General features: G+C 40.7%; 1 protein-coding gene across 2 annotated transcripts in view; it reads left to right on the forward strand.

Moving 5' to 3' along the window:
- Positions 1–14,291, forward strand: part of immt (inner membrane protein, mitochondrial (mitofilin)) — a 57,621-nt gene extending 43,330 nt beyond the window's left edge. For both annotated transcript variants that reach the window (XM_080198300.1, XM_080198376.1), the window contains 4 exons: positions 6,660–6,883; positions 10,740–10,871; positions 11,289–11,418; positions 13,452–14,291. In XM_080198300.1, the coding sequence (XP_080054426.1) occupies positions 6,660–6,883; positions 10,740–10,871; positions 11,289–11,418; positions 13,452–14,059 (1,094 nt within the window). In that variant the 3' untranslated portion in view covers positions 14,060–14,291. The remainder of the gene's footprint in view (positions 1–6,659; positions 6,884–10,739; positions 10,872–11,288; positions 11,419–13,451) is intronic.
- Positions 14,292–17,223: the final 2,932 nt, after the last annotated feature.

Genomic DNA, 17,223 nt, shown 5'->3' on the forward strand with positions numbered 1-17,223 from the left:
CTTTTCATTGCAGAAGTATCTGATCTAGGTGAGTCTGGCTAGTTTGTTGTATACTCTTTATGAACCAACTGCATTTTAGCTATTTTTATCAGAATGTGAAATCCCTACATAGTTAAGAACTCGCAGTAAAGTGAGGGACTTTTGAATCCTTGTCACTGTAAATCGGGAAGTATTGTGATCCTCCTCCACTTCCAATCCAACTAGACTCAAGGAAACTGTTTGGGTTTCCAAAAAAAAATAGAGAATTTATGGAAACTGTAAAAAGTTTTTTAAAAAATGTATAGAAAGTATTGAAATGTTTGTGAGATTAAATTGAAAGAGGTGGCAAAGTATTTTGAATATATTTACGTTTTTATTATTCAAAGTTGCTCTATTTCTATAATTTGTAAAGAAAGTGCTGTTTATTGTGAAACAGTGGTAGACTGGAACTTGCAGGCCAGGAAACTGGTCCATGGGTGTAAGAGTCCCTGGTTATTATAAGAATTAACAGCTTTTGATGCTGTCACTGACAACAAAATTGGGAACCTAGGCATTATTGTTGAAAATTTTGCTGAGAGCCAAATAAAGAAGCTACTTTAACTGTTGACTTGATAGCTTGGAGTTCTTGCATCCAGAATTACAGTGACATGCATTAATTCAGGACACTTCATACTTCTAATCCACAATACACAGTGAAGTTACTTTCCTTAGCATACCATTATATTGGTAAGATTGCATCCAAAATGATGTATCGTGTTAGAAGGACCTGTTAACTAGGCAGACAAGCTAGCAGGATACCTAAAGGAAATCTGAACTAAAAACATCAAAGAGCTGGAAATATTCAGCTCTCCACAGATGCTGTCTGGCCTCCTGAGTATTTCCAGAATTTTCTGTTTTTATACCGAACCTGCAGACTTTGGATCATGATCTTTACATTTATTGTCCTATGCAAAGGAAAGTAACACACTTTTGCTGATTATAAAGTAATACATTTTCCAAAATGAAAGCTACCTTAATATGAATTCTATTTTGGATCCAATTCCCGTTTCTAATGTCTTAAGTTGTCTTTTGTGCACCGTCACTTTTGTCTAATGTTCAGGTTAATAACAATTTGAATTTATGCCATTTTGCTTTGTAACCAATGTGACCTTGAAATGATTTTTAGATGCCTTTGTGTGATGAATAATACACACCTGATTTCTATCTTGCTGCTGCAGGGCAGGCAGCATCTTTGGAGAGAAACAGAGTTAATGTTTCAGGTCGATGATGGCTTCATCAGAACTCTGGCCAGAAACATTGGGCTGGGTTTTCATCATTGCGATGAATGGGATCAAAGGTTATGGGTAGAAAGCAGGATTATGCAGTTGGATAATCACCCATGATCGTAATGAATGGCAGAGCATATTCGAAGAGCCAAATGGCCTCCTCCTGCTCTTATCTTCTATGCCTATGTTTACTATCTTAGAAGTGATTCATTGGGAGTTGTTAAGTTTCCTGGCTGAATGCAAGTCCTCAGGTGAAAGTGTCTCAAGCGACATAGAGGGTATCCATTGGGGTGGGTGAGGGTAGATGATTTGGCATTTTGGGAGAATGAGTAAGATCTGTTCCCCACATGCATACTATGCTTCCTCTGAGGGGTTATGAACCATGAGTCCTTGAGAAGCTGACTAGACTCCATGTAAAGTGCAGGGAGTTAGGAAAGGCTGGGGTGCCAGGAATGGGAGTGGGAATCTTGACATTGTGTTGTATCTGTCTTTTTTTCAAATGGTCCATAGACTCTTTCCAGCCCTGAAAATCCAGCACATGATGCTGTTGGTCTCCACAGATGCTGTCTGGCCTCCTGAGTATTTCCAGAATTTTCTGTTTTTATACTGAACCTGCAGACTTTGGATCATGATCTTTACATTTATTGTCCTGTGCAAAGGAAAGTAACACACTTTTGCTGATTATAAAGTAATACATTTTCCAAAATGAAAAGCTACCTTAATATGAATTCTATTTTGGATCCAATTCCCGTTTCTAATGTCTTAAGTTGTCTTTTGTGCACATGTCACTTTTGTCTAATATTCAGGTTAATAACAATTTGAATTTATGCCGTTTTGCTTTGTAACCAATGTGACCTTGAAATGATTTTTAGTTGCCTTTGTGTGGTGAATAATACACATCTGATTTCTATCTTGCTGCTGCAGTTACCATAGATTATTGTTAATGGGGGCAAAAATGGATCTGGACCGATGAAATAGAATTAAAAATTGGCAGGAAAGATGATGGCTGAAGATGAGGGCTATCTTTAAAAGAAGAGACAATTTGGGTACAGTCAAGGTATATACCTTCAAAGGGAAAAGGTGGGACTAACAAGTGCAGAGCTCCTGGATGACAAAAGAGATAGAGATGAAGAAAAAGTGTGCTAATAAACAAATACAAGAAGTAGGAGTAGACTATGTGGCCCCTTGAGTCTACTCCTCAATTCAGTACAATTTTGTTTGATCTTGGGCTTCAACTTTGCTTCCCTTAATTCCCTGAGAGACCAAAAATCTCTGTCAGGTTTAAATGTATTCAACAATGGGGCATCCACAGTCCCCTGAAGTAAAGAATTCCAAACACTCTCAACCCTTTTGAAGTAATTTCTCCCTATCTCGGTCCTAAATAATTAATCCTTTGTGCTTCCGTGTTTAGATTCCCTGACCAGTGGAAACGATCTCACAGTGTCTGTCCTATCGAGCCCCTTCAGAATTTTGATACTTCAATGGGATTGCCTTGCAGTCTTCTAAATTTTAGACTAAGTAGGCCAATTTACTCAACCTCATCATAGGATAACCACTTCATCCCAGAGACCAATTTAGTGAACCTTCACTGTACTGTCTCTAATGCAAGTTTATCCCTTCCTAAATGTGGACACTAAAACTGCACACGGTATTCCAGATGTGGCGTCACCAAAACTCAGTACAATTGTAGCAAGATTTCTTTATTCTTGTGCACATGGCCTTTATCCTTGCAATAAAGACCAAGGCGTTATTGTATTCCTAATTGATTGTTGTAGTTACATGCTCACATTCTATGATTCTTGCATAAACACACCCAAGACTCTTTCAACTTCAATAAATACAAATTTCAAACCTTTTAAAACAAAAAATTCTGCTTTTCTATTTTTGCAAACAAAGTGAATAACTTTGCACTTCCGTACTCCATTTGTCATCTTGTTATCCACTCACTTAACCTGTCAGTTTCTTGGTGTTCTCCCCACAGATTGTGTTTCCATCTAACTATGTTCATCAGCAAACTTAGTTATATTGCTTTGACTTTTCAAGATCGTTAATATGGATTTTAAATAGCCAAGGCTCCAACATTTATCCTTGTGGCATTCCACTGCTTACTGTCTACCAACTTGAAAAAGCACCATTCATACCCACTCTCTGTTTTCTATCTGTTAACCAATCCTTCAACTATACTAAAATATTATCCCCAACTCCATGAATCCTTATTTTGCCTAATAACCTTTTGTGTGGCAATTTATCAACTGTTTTTTGGAGAGCTGAGTATGTGACATCTTCTGGTTCCCCTTTATCTATCCCACTGGTTACATCCTCAAAAAAAGGTTTAAATTTGTTGAGTGGAATATAGAAGGTTCAGAAGTGAAGTGCGAAAGCAAATAAGAGAAGCAAAGGAAGAATATCCCAAAATCTTCAATGGGTATTTTGTTTTATTCATTTTGTGGGACATGGGTATTATTGGCTGGCCAGCATTTTTTTTTCGTCCCTAGTTGCCCTTGAGAAATATATATATAACAATATAAATAGTAAAAGCGTGATGAAGGCAGGAGTGGGGCAAATTAGGCATCAAAAGGGGATTATGCAGAAGGCAGCTGAAGTATTAAGTGGATACTTTCCACACATCTGTAACAAGGGAGAAGATGCTACCCAAGCCACGGTGAAAGAGGCGATGGTTAATACACTAAAAAGCTTTAAAATAGATATTGAGGCAGTATTACATTGGTTGTTTGTAGTTTAGTTGAAGAAACACCAACATCAGATGAGATGCATCCAAGGATACTGAAAACAGAGTTGAAACTGTAGAGGCATTGGTATAATTTTTAAGTCTTACTTAGATTTTTGGCAATGGTGTCAGAGTGGAGAATGGCAAATGTTACACCCTTGTTCAAAAAGATAAGCCCAGCAACTACCAGGGCAGCACGGTGGTTAGCACTGCTGCCTCACAGCACCAGTGACCTGGATTCAGTTTCGACCTTGGGTCAGTGCGGAGTCTGCACGTTCTCCCTGTATCTATGTGGGTTTCCTCCCACAGTCAGAAAGATGTGCTGGTTAGGTGCATTGGCCATGCTAAATTCTCCCTCAGTGTACCTAAACAGGCGCCGGAGCGTGGCAACTAGGGAATTTTCATTACAGTATTAATGTAAGCCTACTTGTGACACTAATAAATAAACGAGCTAAACTACAAGCCAGTCAGTTTAACTTTGCCAGAGAAACTTGTAGAAGCAATAATCCGGGATAAAATTAATAATCATGTGAGCAAATGTGGGTTAATTAAGAACTAGGAGCAGGAGTAGGCAAATCAGCCCCTTGAGCCATTTTATGCTATCGTGGCTGATCCCATCTCAGCCTCATCTCCACCTTCCTGCCCACTCCCCAAAACCCTTTGCCCCCTACTAATTAAAAACCTACCTATCTCCTCAAATTGGTTCAGTGTTTCAGCATTCAGTGCAATTTCATAGAATAGCATGATAGAATCCTGCGATACAGAAAGAGGCCATTTGGCCCATCGAGTCTGCACCGAGAATATTCCCACCCAAGCTCTATCCCTATAATCCCATATATTTACCTTGCTAGTCCCCGTGTCACTAAGGGGCAGTACACCATCGCCAATCAACCTAACCTGCACGTCTTTGGATTGTGGGGGGGTGAGAATTTCACAGATGATGATTCTTTGAGTGAAGTAATTGCTCCTCATTTCTGTTTTAAATCTGCCAACCCTTAGGCTAAAACTATGGCCTCTTGTTCTAGAATGCCCAAAAAGGAGAAATATCCACTCTGCTTAAGAAAAGCCAGCATGGATTTTTTAAGGGAAGTTTGTGCTTAATTAATTTCCTGGAGTTTTTTGAAGAAATGGCAGAGGGCATTATTGTTAATGTGGTGTGCATGGACTTTAAAAATGCATTTGATACCGTGCTGCACAACAGACGTGTGAACAAAGTTATGGCTCATGGAATAATGGGGAGTAGAAACATGGATGTGAAATTGGCTGAGTGTCAGGGACCAGAGGGCAGTAGTTAATGGATTTTTTTGGGGGACTGGAGAAGGTTTGTAATGGAGTCAGTGTTGGAATCCTTGCTATTCCTGATGTACATTAATGACAAACTTTGGTGTATAGAGCACAATTTCACAATTTCTGAAATTTGGAAGCATTGTGAACTCTGAAGAGGCTGGCGTAGAACTTCAAAATAAAATGTTCAGATTGGTGGAATGGAAAGATAAACTCTCATTTGTATGAAGTTCAGTGCAGAAAAGTTTGAAGTGATGCATTTTACCAGGGAGAACATGAAAAGACAATATAAAATAAAAGGTACAACTCTAAAAGGATGCAGGTGCAGAGGGACCTTGGTGTATGTGTACATTTGTCATTGAAGGTGATAGGACAGGTTTAGAGAGCAGTTAATAAATCATATGGTTTCCTAGGCTTTATTAAAAGGAGCAAGAGCGAGGAGGCTATTTTGAACTTTTATAAGACACTAGTTCAGTCTTGCTGAAGTATTGCATCCAGTTCTAGATAGCGGCACTTTAGGAAAGATCTGAAGCCATTAGAGAGAATGCAGGAATGAGGAACTCCAGTTATGTAGATAGAACTTAGGACTGTTTTCCTCAAAGGTTTGAAAGATTAGCTAGAGATGTTCAAGATTACGAAGGTAGATGGGGAGAAACTGTTCGCACTGTGAAAGAATCAAGACGGAGGGAGCACAGATTTAAAGTAATTGGCGAAAGAAACATGAAAACCTTTTCACACTGAGTGATTAAGGCTTGGAATGCACTGTCTGAAGGTGTGATGGAGGCAGGTTCATTCAAGGCATTCAAACGGGAATACGACTTATCTGAAAAGGAAAGTGTATACTGGGCTATGGGAAGAAGGCAGAAGGGAAATTGTATACTGGGCTATGGGAAGAAGGCAGAAGGGAAATTGTTCAATCGGCGAGCTGAAGCAGAGACGATGCACATGACCACTTGCTGCACTCTAACAGTCTGTGATACTTGGCCAAAATGTAGGTTCTCATGCTTTTCCAGAGTGTTTTCTCAAAGGAAATATACAAAATGCTTTCACTTACAAAATCTAATTACTCTTAATATATTTAGATAGTACTTTAGTGAAAATATATTTTAAAATATCATGATCCCAGAAAATATTTATTTTATGCTTTTTTTTCCCCCTTAATGCTAATGTGTAAATAACATTTCCTGAGGTATGAGTTTTCAAATGTGAGCTGCTACATCGAGATTTGTGCAAATGCATATATCTTGCTGCATGTGGAATAATTGGCATGCAATTGTATAATTGACATTTTAAATCTGTAAAACATTTTGTCTGTATACACTCTGTATATCCCAAATGAATGGTTTGTTCTCCAGAGTATACTTGTTACATGCTCTTTGTTTAATGGTGTTTCCAAACTATAGCTGGCCACCTGACCACTGATGACCTTAACTCATTGATTGCCCATGCCCACCGTCGCATTGACCAGCTGAACAGAGAGTTAGCAGAACGGAATGTGCGGGAGCAGCAACGCATTGAAACTGCGCTTGAGCATCAGAAACTGGAGCACAAGAAAAATTTGGAAACAGCAGTGTCAAAAGCCCTGGAGCACTATCGATCAGAAATCCTCCTTGAAAGGGACAAAAAGGTACGACACAAGCCCAGTTCTGCATGTGTTTTACTAGCCACTAATCTGCAGACATCATAAAGTATAGTTTCTTAAATTTTCAGAATGTATTGCAGAGAATTGTAATAGTCAGAGCAGCAGTAATTTAGATTACTATTATGACACATCGGGGGTGACCTGTTGCTAGTGCACCATGTTCTAGGTGGGAACAACAGGATTTCCCCTTTGAAGAGAGCAGGTTAAGAGACGACAGAATGGAAGATTCTGAGATGCGCAATTTTCATACAGTAGATAAAGAAAAAAAAATTCACTCTGGAGAACTAGTGGTTGTGATGCAAAATCATTGACACTAGACCTAAAAGGGGGATGAGGAACAACTCCTTCACTGAATTGTCAGAGACTGGAATACTGTAAATAAATTTTAAAAGACAACACGAAGAATGTGCAGAGGTATTGACAAAAAGTCAGGTTGTGGAGCTAAGCAAGACTGCTCTTCTAAAGAACTAGGCCAAATAACCCTTCTTTATGTACTGTACTGTAAGCTCCTCGGGCATTTTGGGTTTGATAGATCACATCGTATGCAGTCTTCAAGACCTGGCATCATTCGAAGACTCAAGCCACTGTCTTTCATTGTCGTGTCCTCAGTATTTGTCAAGAGGGGTGGAGGTAGCCAGACTGGTCTTCTCCACCTCCTGGGGCCTAAGTTTCTCTTTATCACGGCTTTGGCATAGTGATATGGCAGAGGTACAGAAGCTTTGATGAAACTCTGGATGGATCCTGAATGTTCCTTAATGATCCTATCGTGGCTTTGGCTTTTTGTATCTCCATGGGTCTTATCTTGCAGTTCGTAATTAATCCTGAACTTTGTTCCCTTGTGATATATACTCCTGATTTTGTGATATTGTCTTTTAGCCTGAAATGGGTGTGTGATATATGAGCACGGAGATGTTTGTTGCCTGTTTTTTCCTGTTACACTATGAAAATCAGGATTGTTTTTCTCTTTGGTATTCATCCACTGGTGTGCTCCAATGGTGGAATGAGGCAGGCTTTAGTTTAATGTGCATTACTGTTTGCATTCAGTCTTGGTTTGGATGTGTGGTAGCGGGGGATTAGGGTGAGTAAAGGGGGTCTGGCTACCATGCTTCAGCCTTATGTCAAATTCTAATTCTTGCGTCTCAATGTTTTCCATATGGAGATATTTCCTTGTTTGGGGATTGTTTGTAGGTCTCCTTTCTATTAGGGGGCGTGCTGAGTTTGTTGTACGATGTGAGGATTGTGCAGTTTATCTGTTTTTCTGTGCTGTAATCCTTGCATTTGCGGAGGGAGTATATTTTTGGTACCCTTTATTTATAGATAAGACGAATTGTGCCACAGCAAGGTGGCAGATAGGTGGATTGGTATAGGAGCGGTTAGTATGGCCTTCTAAGACCTCATTGTGGATGAGGAAAACCCCCTTAAGAACTATTGATGTCGTGTTTTTCTTTCGTACTTTGGTTATTTTGGGATTAAGGGATCCTTACTTGTCTCCTTTTGAAGGTCCATGTATCCTGGAAAATACTTTTTTTTTTCTGTCATTGGCACCTCTGATGGTGTTGGAGTAGGGGGAAGTATGTACTGGTGTATGCCTGGATGTGTTTGGCTAATCCTTGAACACTTAGCCTTTCTTGGGTTGGTCGTCTATATTTGCTAGTTTTTTGCAGGTAGTATGGTGATTACTTAGCTCATGGAATGTAGGGTGGGTATATCATCCTGTTGTTAGGCTTTCTTTGAAGAGGGGAAATGGTTAAAATCTCGCTAATGGTGAGGCCTAAGTAGCACCTCTGGGGTGCCTGGAGACAAGGACAGTTTGCTTTGTTCAATGCATAAGAGTGATGTAAGTATCCTTGGCTTGTTGGCCCTTATTCTGGTGTGTTGTTATTCCTAGTTTAGCTTAATTGAGTAGGTTAAGGCAGTGGTAACTGTGTTCATCCAGGTCAAATGGAGGGTATGTTGGGTGGGGGAGTAGGTCACTCTCTCCCAAGATGTCCCCTTCTGGTGGCTTCTGGACGACTCCTCCTTGAGACTTGGTTCTCCTGGGGATGTAGTATCCTGTTGGCTGCAGGGCCTGAGTGCAAGTTTGAGTGCTTTGGTTTACTGTTGTTTGAGTCTCTCTTTGATTGGAGATTAGGCTGGATGGAGGAGTAAGTCACCCTCCTCCCGGTGGCCTTGCCAGTGATGCCCATGCTTCATGAATGAATGAAAAAAGGAGCAGTTTGCAAAATATAGTTTTGTATTTTAAAAAACTTTTGTGACTTGAAGATTTAAGCAATGTTTCAGCTCCCATCCTGATCACGCTACTGTCCAAACAGTGTGATTTCCTCATTTTATTGTTTTGCTTTGAAGGTTTATATCTTTTACAGACAGATAATTGAAGGGAATAGCCTGGATATGTGAAGCATTTATTTCAATGTATAAGACAGGATGGAGGAGAGGCTGAAAGGATACATAGTGGAGCCCAAAAGGAGATTTGAAACTTAAAAATTGATATAAGTTATGCCCATGTGTTTTTATATTAATAGATCTCACCATAAACTGAGAGGCTGAATAATGAATGACTGGTTTTACTGGATTCAGTTTTGGAAAGAGAAATGAGCTTGGATATGTTTAGTTTGAAAGTTTATTTATTAGTGTCACACTAACACTGCAATGAAGTTACTGTGAAAATCCCCTAGTTGCCATACTCTGGCACCTGTTTGGGTACATTGGCTGTGCTAAATTCTCCCTCAGTTTGCCTAACCAGTACATATTTCAGACTGTGGAGGAAACTGGAGCACCCTAGTAACTAGAGTGGTAAAGAAGGCATTTGGCATGCTTGGTTTCATCAGTCAGAACATTGAATACAGGAGTTGGGATGTCTTGTTGAAGTTGTACAAGACATTGGTAAGGCCACACTTGGAATATTGTGTGTAATTCTGGTCACCCTGTTATTGAAAGAATAATATTAAACTAGAAAGAGTGCAGAAAAGATTTACTAGGATGCTACCAGGAGTTGATGGATTGAGTTATAAGGAGAGGCTGGATAGACTGGGACTTTTTTCTCTGGAGCGTAGGAGGCTGAGGGGCGATCTTATAGAGGCCTATAAAATAATAGGGGCATATATCAGCTAGATAGTCAATATCTTTTCCCAAAGGTAGGGGAGTCTAAAACCTAGAGGGCATAGGTTTAAGGTGAGAAGGGAGAGATACAAAAGTGTCCAGAGGGGCAGTTTTTTCTCACAGAGGGTGGTGAGTGTCTGGAACAAGCTGCCAGAGGTAGTAGTTGAGGCTGGTACAATTTTGTCTTTTAAAAAGCATTCAGATAGTTACATGGGTAAAATGGGTATAGAATGATATGGGCTAAATGTGGGCAATTGGGATTAGCTTAGAGGTTTTTTTAAAAAAGGACAAGTTGGGTCGAAGGGCCTGTTTCCTTGCTGTAAACCTTTATGACTCTATGACACCTGGAGAAAACCTACGCAAACACAAGGAGAATGTGCAGATTCTGCACAGACAGTGACCCAAGCTGGAAATCAAACCCAGATCCCTAGCGCTGTGAGGCAGCAGTGCTAACCACTATGCCACCATGCCGATACACATTTGAAGCAGAGGAAGATAAAGGAAAAAGTGAGACAATGGTTTTGCTGCAGTCAACAATTGCAGAGTCATAGCAAAAGAAAAATTAAACCTCTAAATGAAAAGAATACTAACCTGGTCACCTTTGCACTGCTGCAGCTGTATGTTTTGTTGAGTAACGTTGATATCAGCTGTGTTATAGACTACTCTATTTTTAAGGTGATGGCAGTGAAGGCAAGAAATGTCAAACTAAACTCAATTGAGCACAATTTTCTTTCCAATTCAGGCAGAAGAAATACGAGAAGTGATGGAGGCTGAGATGCGGACCCAGTTACGCAGACAAGCTGCTGCTCACACTGATCATCTGAGGGAGGTACTGAAGGTTCAGGAACAGGAAATCAAAGGAAAATATCAGGAGGTAAAATGTACACTGAATATTAAACCACTTATGACAAAATAAAATAATTAAACCTTCAAAGCTAGCCAAAGCTTGCTCTTCATATTATGTCTGGTTGCTCCCAAGTTACAAAAAAGGGGCCTGATTTCCTCTGAAAGGTTTCTATATCAGTATTTAGTAACTTTGGGTAAGAAATTGCTTGTGTGACCACACGCACATTTCTCACTTTTGACAATCACATCAAAGATTTCTCATTCTCTGGAAAACACAATTTCACTCTGGGAAGAATATCACTGATTCTTTTTGCATTTGTGCTCCAACCTTGAGTAAAATAATGTGTTTGTGGCCAATTAAAGTTGAGATAAGGGCAGTTCAGTGCATTTTTAATATCTAATTTTAAGTTTTAGTTTACTTGATTGCATTTGTTTTTATTTTCAGGAGTTGCAACAGAAGATATCTGACTACGAGATTGAATTCAGACGCTTGGCTCAGGAGCAACTGGACAATTTCACACTGGACATGAATGCAGCTTATTCCAGGTTGAAGGGTATTGAACAAGCAATGGAAAGTGAGTGATCACTTGTCATTAGCAAATATTTTGCCTGAGTTTTACAAGACACTTGCTGAGATGCATTCAGCATTTTCTGAGAAAAATTATGGGTGAAGAGTCACCATTTTAGTTCTTCCCAGATAATTTGTTTCTTAAACTTAATCCCTGCACCCACTTCATATAGGCTGTTTGGCATTTGTCAACCCACTGCTGGAAATGGCCTCAGGTGTAATGGCATTATTGTCATTGGTATATATTGTATTCTTGTTGAAAAAAAAATCACAAGTCAAAATTGGGGATATCTGGGGATATGTAAATAGCTGCAGCAGAAGAGCAGAGGATCAGAGAATGCTCCAGAGTTTGAGGAGTATGACGGAAGTAAAAGGCAAGTGACAACAGAGATATGGACTACCTTGCTGGTCATGCACTGATTCAAGATGCCCAATCCCTATCATAAGTAAAAAGCAAAAATAATGTTGCAGTGAAAACATACACAATTACTTTCTAAATTTTTAACAGCAAGCTGGAGAAAGAGCTGTGCACAAAGAAATTATCATCATCTCCAACCTCCCTTTCCTCTCCCAAATCCTTCAACATCTTCTCATCTCCCAAATCTGTCCCCACCTTGTCGGAACTCTGTTTGAATCCCTCCAATCAAGTTTCCTCCTGTGTCACAGTACTGAAACAGCTCTTATCAAAATCATAAATGACATCCCATTTGACTGTGATACAGGTAAACTTTCTCTTCTCGGACTTCTTGACCTATCTACAGCCTTTGACATAGTTGACTACACCATTCTCACCCAGCTGTGCAACAGATGTGAGGCTGGTCTCATCTGGTTCCATTCTAATCCATCTGATCTTAGCCAGTGAATCACTTGCAATGGCTTCTCTTTGACCCCCTTCTATTTCTCATCCATTTGTTGTTCCTTAGCAACATCATCCAAAGCCACACGTTAGTTTTCACATGAATGTTGACAACTCTTAGCTCTATTTCACCAACTCTTTTCTCAATTCCCCCACTGTTGTTAAATTATCAGAATGTTTATCTGACACTCAGTACTGATGAGCAGAAATTTCTTCCAATTAAATATTGTGAAGACTGAAGCCACTGTTTTCAGTCTCCTCTGCAAACTCTGTTCCCTGAGTACTGACTTCTTCCTACTCCCTGGCAGCAGTCTGAGATTAAAACTGTGGGGTCACATTTGATCCTGAGATGAGCTTCTGAACTCATATTATTGCAATCACTAAGATTGCCTTTTGCCAACACCATAACTTCACCGCTGTCTCAACTCATCTACTACTGAAGCTGATTTCTTCCTTTGTTACCTCCACACTTGACTATTCCAGTGCATTCAAGACCAGTCTCCCACATTCTCCCCTCTAGACCTGAGGTCATTCAAAACTCTGCTGTCTAGGTTTTAACTTGCACCAAGTTCAGATTGCTCGTCACCTTGTCCTTTCTGACCTACATTGGCTTTGGGTTGTTGGTTTTAAAATTCTTATCCTTGTCCTCAAATCCTTCCATCACCTTATCCCTATCTTTGTAATCTCCTCCAAGCCCACAATTCTTTGAGATATCTGCCTTCTCCTAATTCCAGTCTCTTGTGTATTCCTGATTTTAATCACTTCACCATTAGGTGACCATGCCGTCGATTGCTTGGGCCTCAAGCCATGAAATAGCCTCGCCAGACCTCTTTTCCTTGCCTTACTTCCTTTTAAGACATTACTTGACCTTGGTCAAAGAAGTAGGTTTTTTTTAGTCAGCTGACCGACAATATCTTTACAAGGGTCGGTGTCATATACTGCTTTGGAGTGCTTCTGTGAAGTGCTTTGGTATGTTTTCTTGCATTTATGCAAGTTGAACGTTTGTATGATTAGGAGTAAGCAATCAAACGTGTTCCCGAACTTATCACATGAAAGAGCACTGAACTAGAAAATAGGAGTCAAGCTGTATCATTGTTGCTCATTTTCTCAAACAATATATTCCATATATATCCACAACTGAAAGCTTAGTGTTTTTGTTGACTATGAATGTTGCTTCATTTTAGGTCATGCAATTGCTGAGGAGGAGGCTAGAAAGGCACATCAACTTTGGCTCTCCATAGAAGCTCTGCAATACACACTAAAAACGGCCTCTGGTGATAGTCCAACAGAACCTCTACAGAAGGCCCTAGAAGCTATTACGAATAGCTGTGGAAATGATGAGTTTACACAGGCCTTAGTTAAATTTCTTCCTCAAGAATGTCTCTCCCGTGGTGTATACAGTGAGGAGGCATTACGTCATCGGTTTTATGCAGTACGGAAAATAGCACGGCGTGTGGCCATGATAGATGAGACGAGAAATAGCCTCTATCAATATTTCCTGTCCTACCTGCAGTCCTTCCTATTAATGGAGCCCCGCGTATTAAAGCCCCCCGAGGAACTTAACCCTGACGACCTGGACACATTTAGACTGTTATCGTATGCTTCATTCTGCATTGAACATGGCGACCTAGAGCTGGCAGCTAAATTTGTCAACCAACTGCGTGGGGAACCAAGAAGGGTGGCACGAGACTGGCTGACAGAAGCTCGTGTGACCCTTGAAACAAAGCAAGTAATAGAAATCCTTTCAGCTTATGCCAATGCGGTCGGTTTGGGTACCACACAAGTTCAATAATTCAACAGAAAACAGCCCTCCTCATCACGACAGAAAAATGGAGTCCAACGCTGTAAGCATTATGTTACTGACTTCACAGACTGTATGGTAAAATGAAGTAAGTTGTGTGTTTGTAATTTGGTATAATAGTTTTATGGATTGGACTTTGTAATTGAACCAAATAATCATTTCAACTCATGTATGTTGATTTTCCCTTCAGATACATATCAATAAAACAAAATTAAAAAATAAATGGAAACTGTATATTGTGTATTTAAAAAAAACATAATATTGAAGTATGACACTCGTTCAAGTGATAGTGAATCATCAGATAGTGTGTCCCTAGATTCTGTCTTTTTTCCCCTCTACCAACCAAGGCTGTAGTGACCCCTTTATTTGCAGCAACCTAAATCTGTTCATGGGATCTAATGGCACAGAGAGAGGCCCTTCAGCCCAAACTGGTCCATACTGACCAGAATGCCCATCTAAGCTAACCCCATTTGCCTGCACTTGCCTCCTATCCCTCTAAACTTTTCCTATCCAGATTTCTGTCCAATTAAATATGGCCTTTTAAATATGTCAATGTTCCTGCCTCAGCCACTTCCTCTGGCAGCTCATTCCACATACATACCACCCTTTGTGTTAAAAAGAAGAATGTTGCTCCTTAGGTTCCCATTAAATCTTTCCCCTCTCAACTTAAACCTATGCCCTCTAGTTCTCAATTCCCCAACCCTGGGAAAAAGACTGAGTGCAGTCACCTTAACCTTGCCTCTCATGATCTTATACACCTTTATAAGATCAGCCCTCCGTCTCCTATACTCCAAAGAAAATAGTCCTAGCCTGTCCAATGTCTCCCTATAACTCAGTTCCTTGAGTCCTGGCAACAGCCTTGTAAATCTCTCCTGCACTCTCTCCAGTTTAATACATCTTTCCTATAGCAAGGTGACTAAAACTGAACATAATTCTCCAGGTGTGGTCTCACCAGCATCCTGTACCACTGCAGCATAACTTCTCTGACTGATGAAGGCCAGCATGCCAAAAGCCTCTTTCACTGCCGTAACCAGCTATGACCCCACCTTTGTAGAGTTCCACACACCTGAACTCCAAGGTCCCTCTGTTTAATGATATTCCCTAAGATCCTACTATTCACTGTGAAAGTCCTTACCTTGATCTGACTTTCCAAAATGCAACACCTCACACTTATCTGTATTGAACTCCATTTGCCATTTCTTGGCCCACTTCGCCAGTTGATCAAGATCTTGCTGCAATTTTTGATAATCTTCCTCACTGTCTACAATACCACCTACTTCAGTGAAATCTGAAAATTTACTGATCATGCCTTGTACATTCTCATTTAAATCGTTGATATCGATAACAGCAGTAGCCCCAGCACTGACCCCCCCGAGGCACACCACTAATCAGAAGCCTCCAGTCCGACAAGTATCCTTCCGCCATTACCCTTTGCTTTCTACCATCAAGCCAATTGTATATTCAATGTGCAAACTCTCCCCGGATTTCATGTGATCTAATCTTCCAGAGCAGCGTACCATGTGGAACTTTATCAAAAGCCTTACTGAAGTCTATATAGATTACGTCTATAACCCTGCCCTCATCAACCTTCCTGGTCGTTTCATCAAAGAACTTTGTAAGGTATGACCTCCTATGCACAAAGCCATACTGCCTACACCAAGATTGGTGGAACGGCAAATTGTGCGGAGGGTGTGGAGAGTCTACAGAAGGATCTAGATAGGCTGGGCGAATGGGCCAGGAAATGGCAAATGGAATTTAATGTTGGCAAGTGCGAGGTGGTCCACTTTGGTAGGAATAATGGTAGGAAGGATTATTACTTATGTGGCGAAAAACTGCAGCAGGCGACGGTGCAGAGGGACCTTGGGGTCCTTGTGCATGAGTCGCAAAAACCCAGCTAGAGGTGGTCAGGAAGGTGAATGGGATGCTGGCCTTCATAGCGAGGGGGATCGAATATAAAAGTAGAGAGATCTTGCTGCGGCTGTATAGGGCATTGGTGAGGCCGCAGCTGGAGTACTGTGTGCAGTTTTGGGCGTCGTACTTACGCAAGGATATTTTGGCCTTGGAGGGAGTGCAGAGGAGGTTTACTAGGCTGATGCCGGAGTTGAGGGGGTTGAGCTATGAGGAGAGGCTGAATAAACTAGGCTTGTACTCGTTAGAGTTTAGAAGAATGAGGGGAGATCTCATTGAGACGTATAAGATGATGAATGGGATGGATAGGATAGAGGTGGAGAGACTCTTCTCGCTCAGAAAGGATAGTAGGACTAGGGGGCACAGCCTCAAGATAAAGGGGGGGGCGGTTTAGAACGGAGTTGAGGAGGAACTTCTTCACTCAAAGGGTGGTGAATCTCTAGAATTCTCTGCCCGTTGAAGTGGTGGAGGCTACCTCGCTAAATATTTTTAAGATGCGGGTTGATGGGTTTTTGATAAGAGAGGGGATTAAGGGTTATGGGGAGAGGGCGGGAATGTGGAACTGAGCCACGACAGATCAGCCATGATCTTATTGAATGGCGGGGCAGGCTCGAAGGGCTAGATGGCCTACTCCTATTTCTTATGTTCTTAATCCTTGTCTTTCCAAATGCCTGTATATCTTACCCCTCAGAATTCTTTCATAACTTAACCCACCACAGATGTTAAGCTTACTGGTCTATAATTCCCAGGTTTTTTCTTTGCAGCCTTCTTAAATAAGAGCACAACATCTTCTATTCTCCAGTCTTCTAATACCTTACCTGAGGCTAACTGATGCAAATACCTTAGTCAGAGCTCTCGCAATTTGTTCTTTGGCCTCATTCAGTATTCTCGGATATCCCTGGTCAGGGCCAGGAAATTTATTCACTTTCATACATTTTAATACATCTGTCACCTCTGCTGTAATGTGAACTGTCTCCAATAGTTCCCAAGTTTTCATGTCTTTCTCCATGGTAAACATAGAGGAGAACTATTCATTCAGAACCTTGACCATCTTCTGTGGTTCCACACATGTCAGCTTTGGTCCTTGAGGGATCCTTTTTTCTCGAGTTATTCTTTTTCCTTTACGTACTTAAAGAATCCCTTTGGATTCACCTTAATCCTCTCAGCCAAATCTACCTCATACTCCTTTTTGCCCTCCTAACTTTTTTTCAAGTATACTCCTATATCTCCAATTCATCTCCAGGGAA

Source organism: Carcharhinus amblyrhynchos, chromosome 1 (genome assembly GCF_965287045.1).
Source record: "Carcharhinus amblyrhynchos chromosome 1, sCarAmb.v2.hapA, whole genome shotgun sequence".
NCBI lineage: Eukaryota > Metazoa > Chordata > Chondrichthyes > Carcharhiniformes > Carcharhinidae > Carcharhinus > Carcharhinus amblyrhynchos.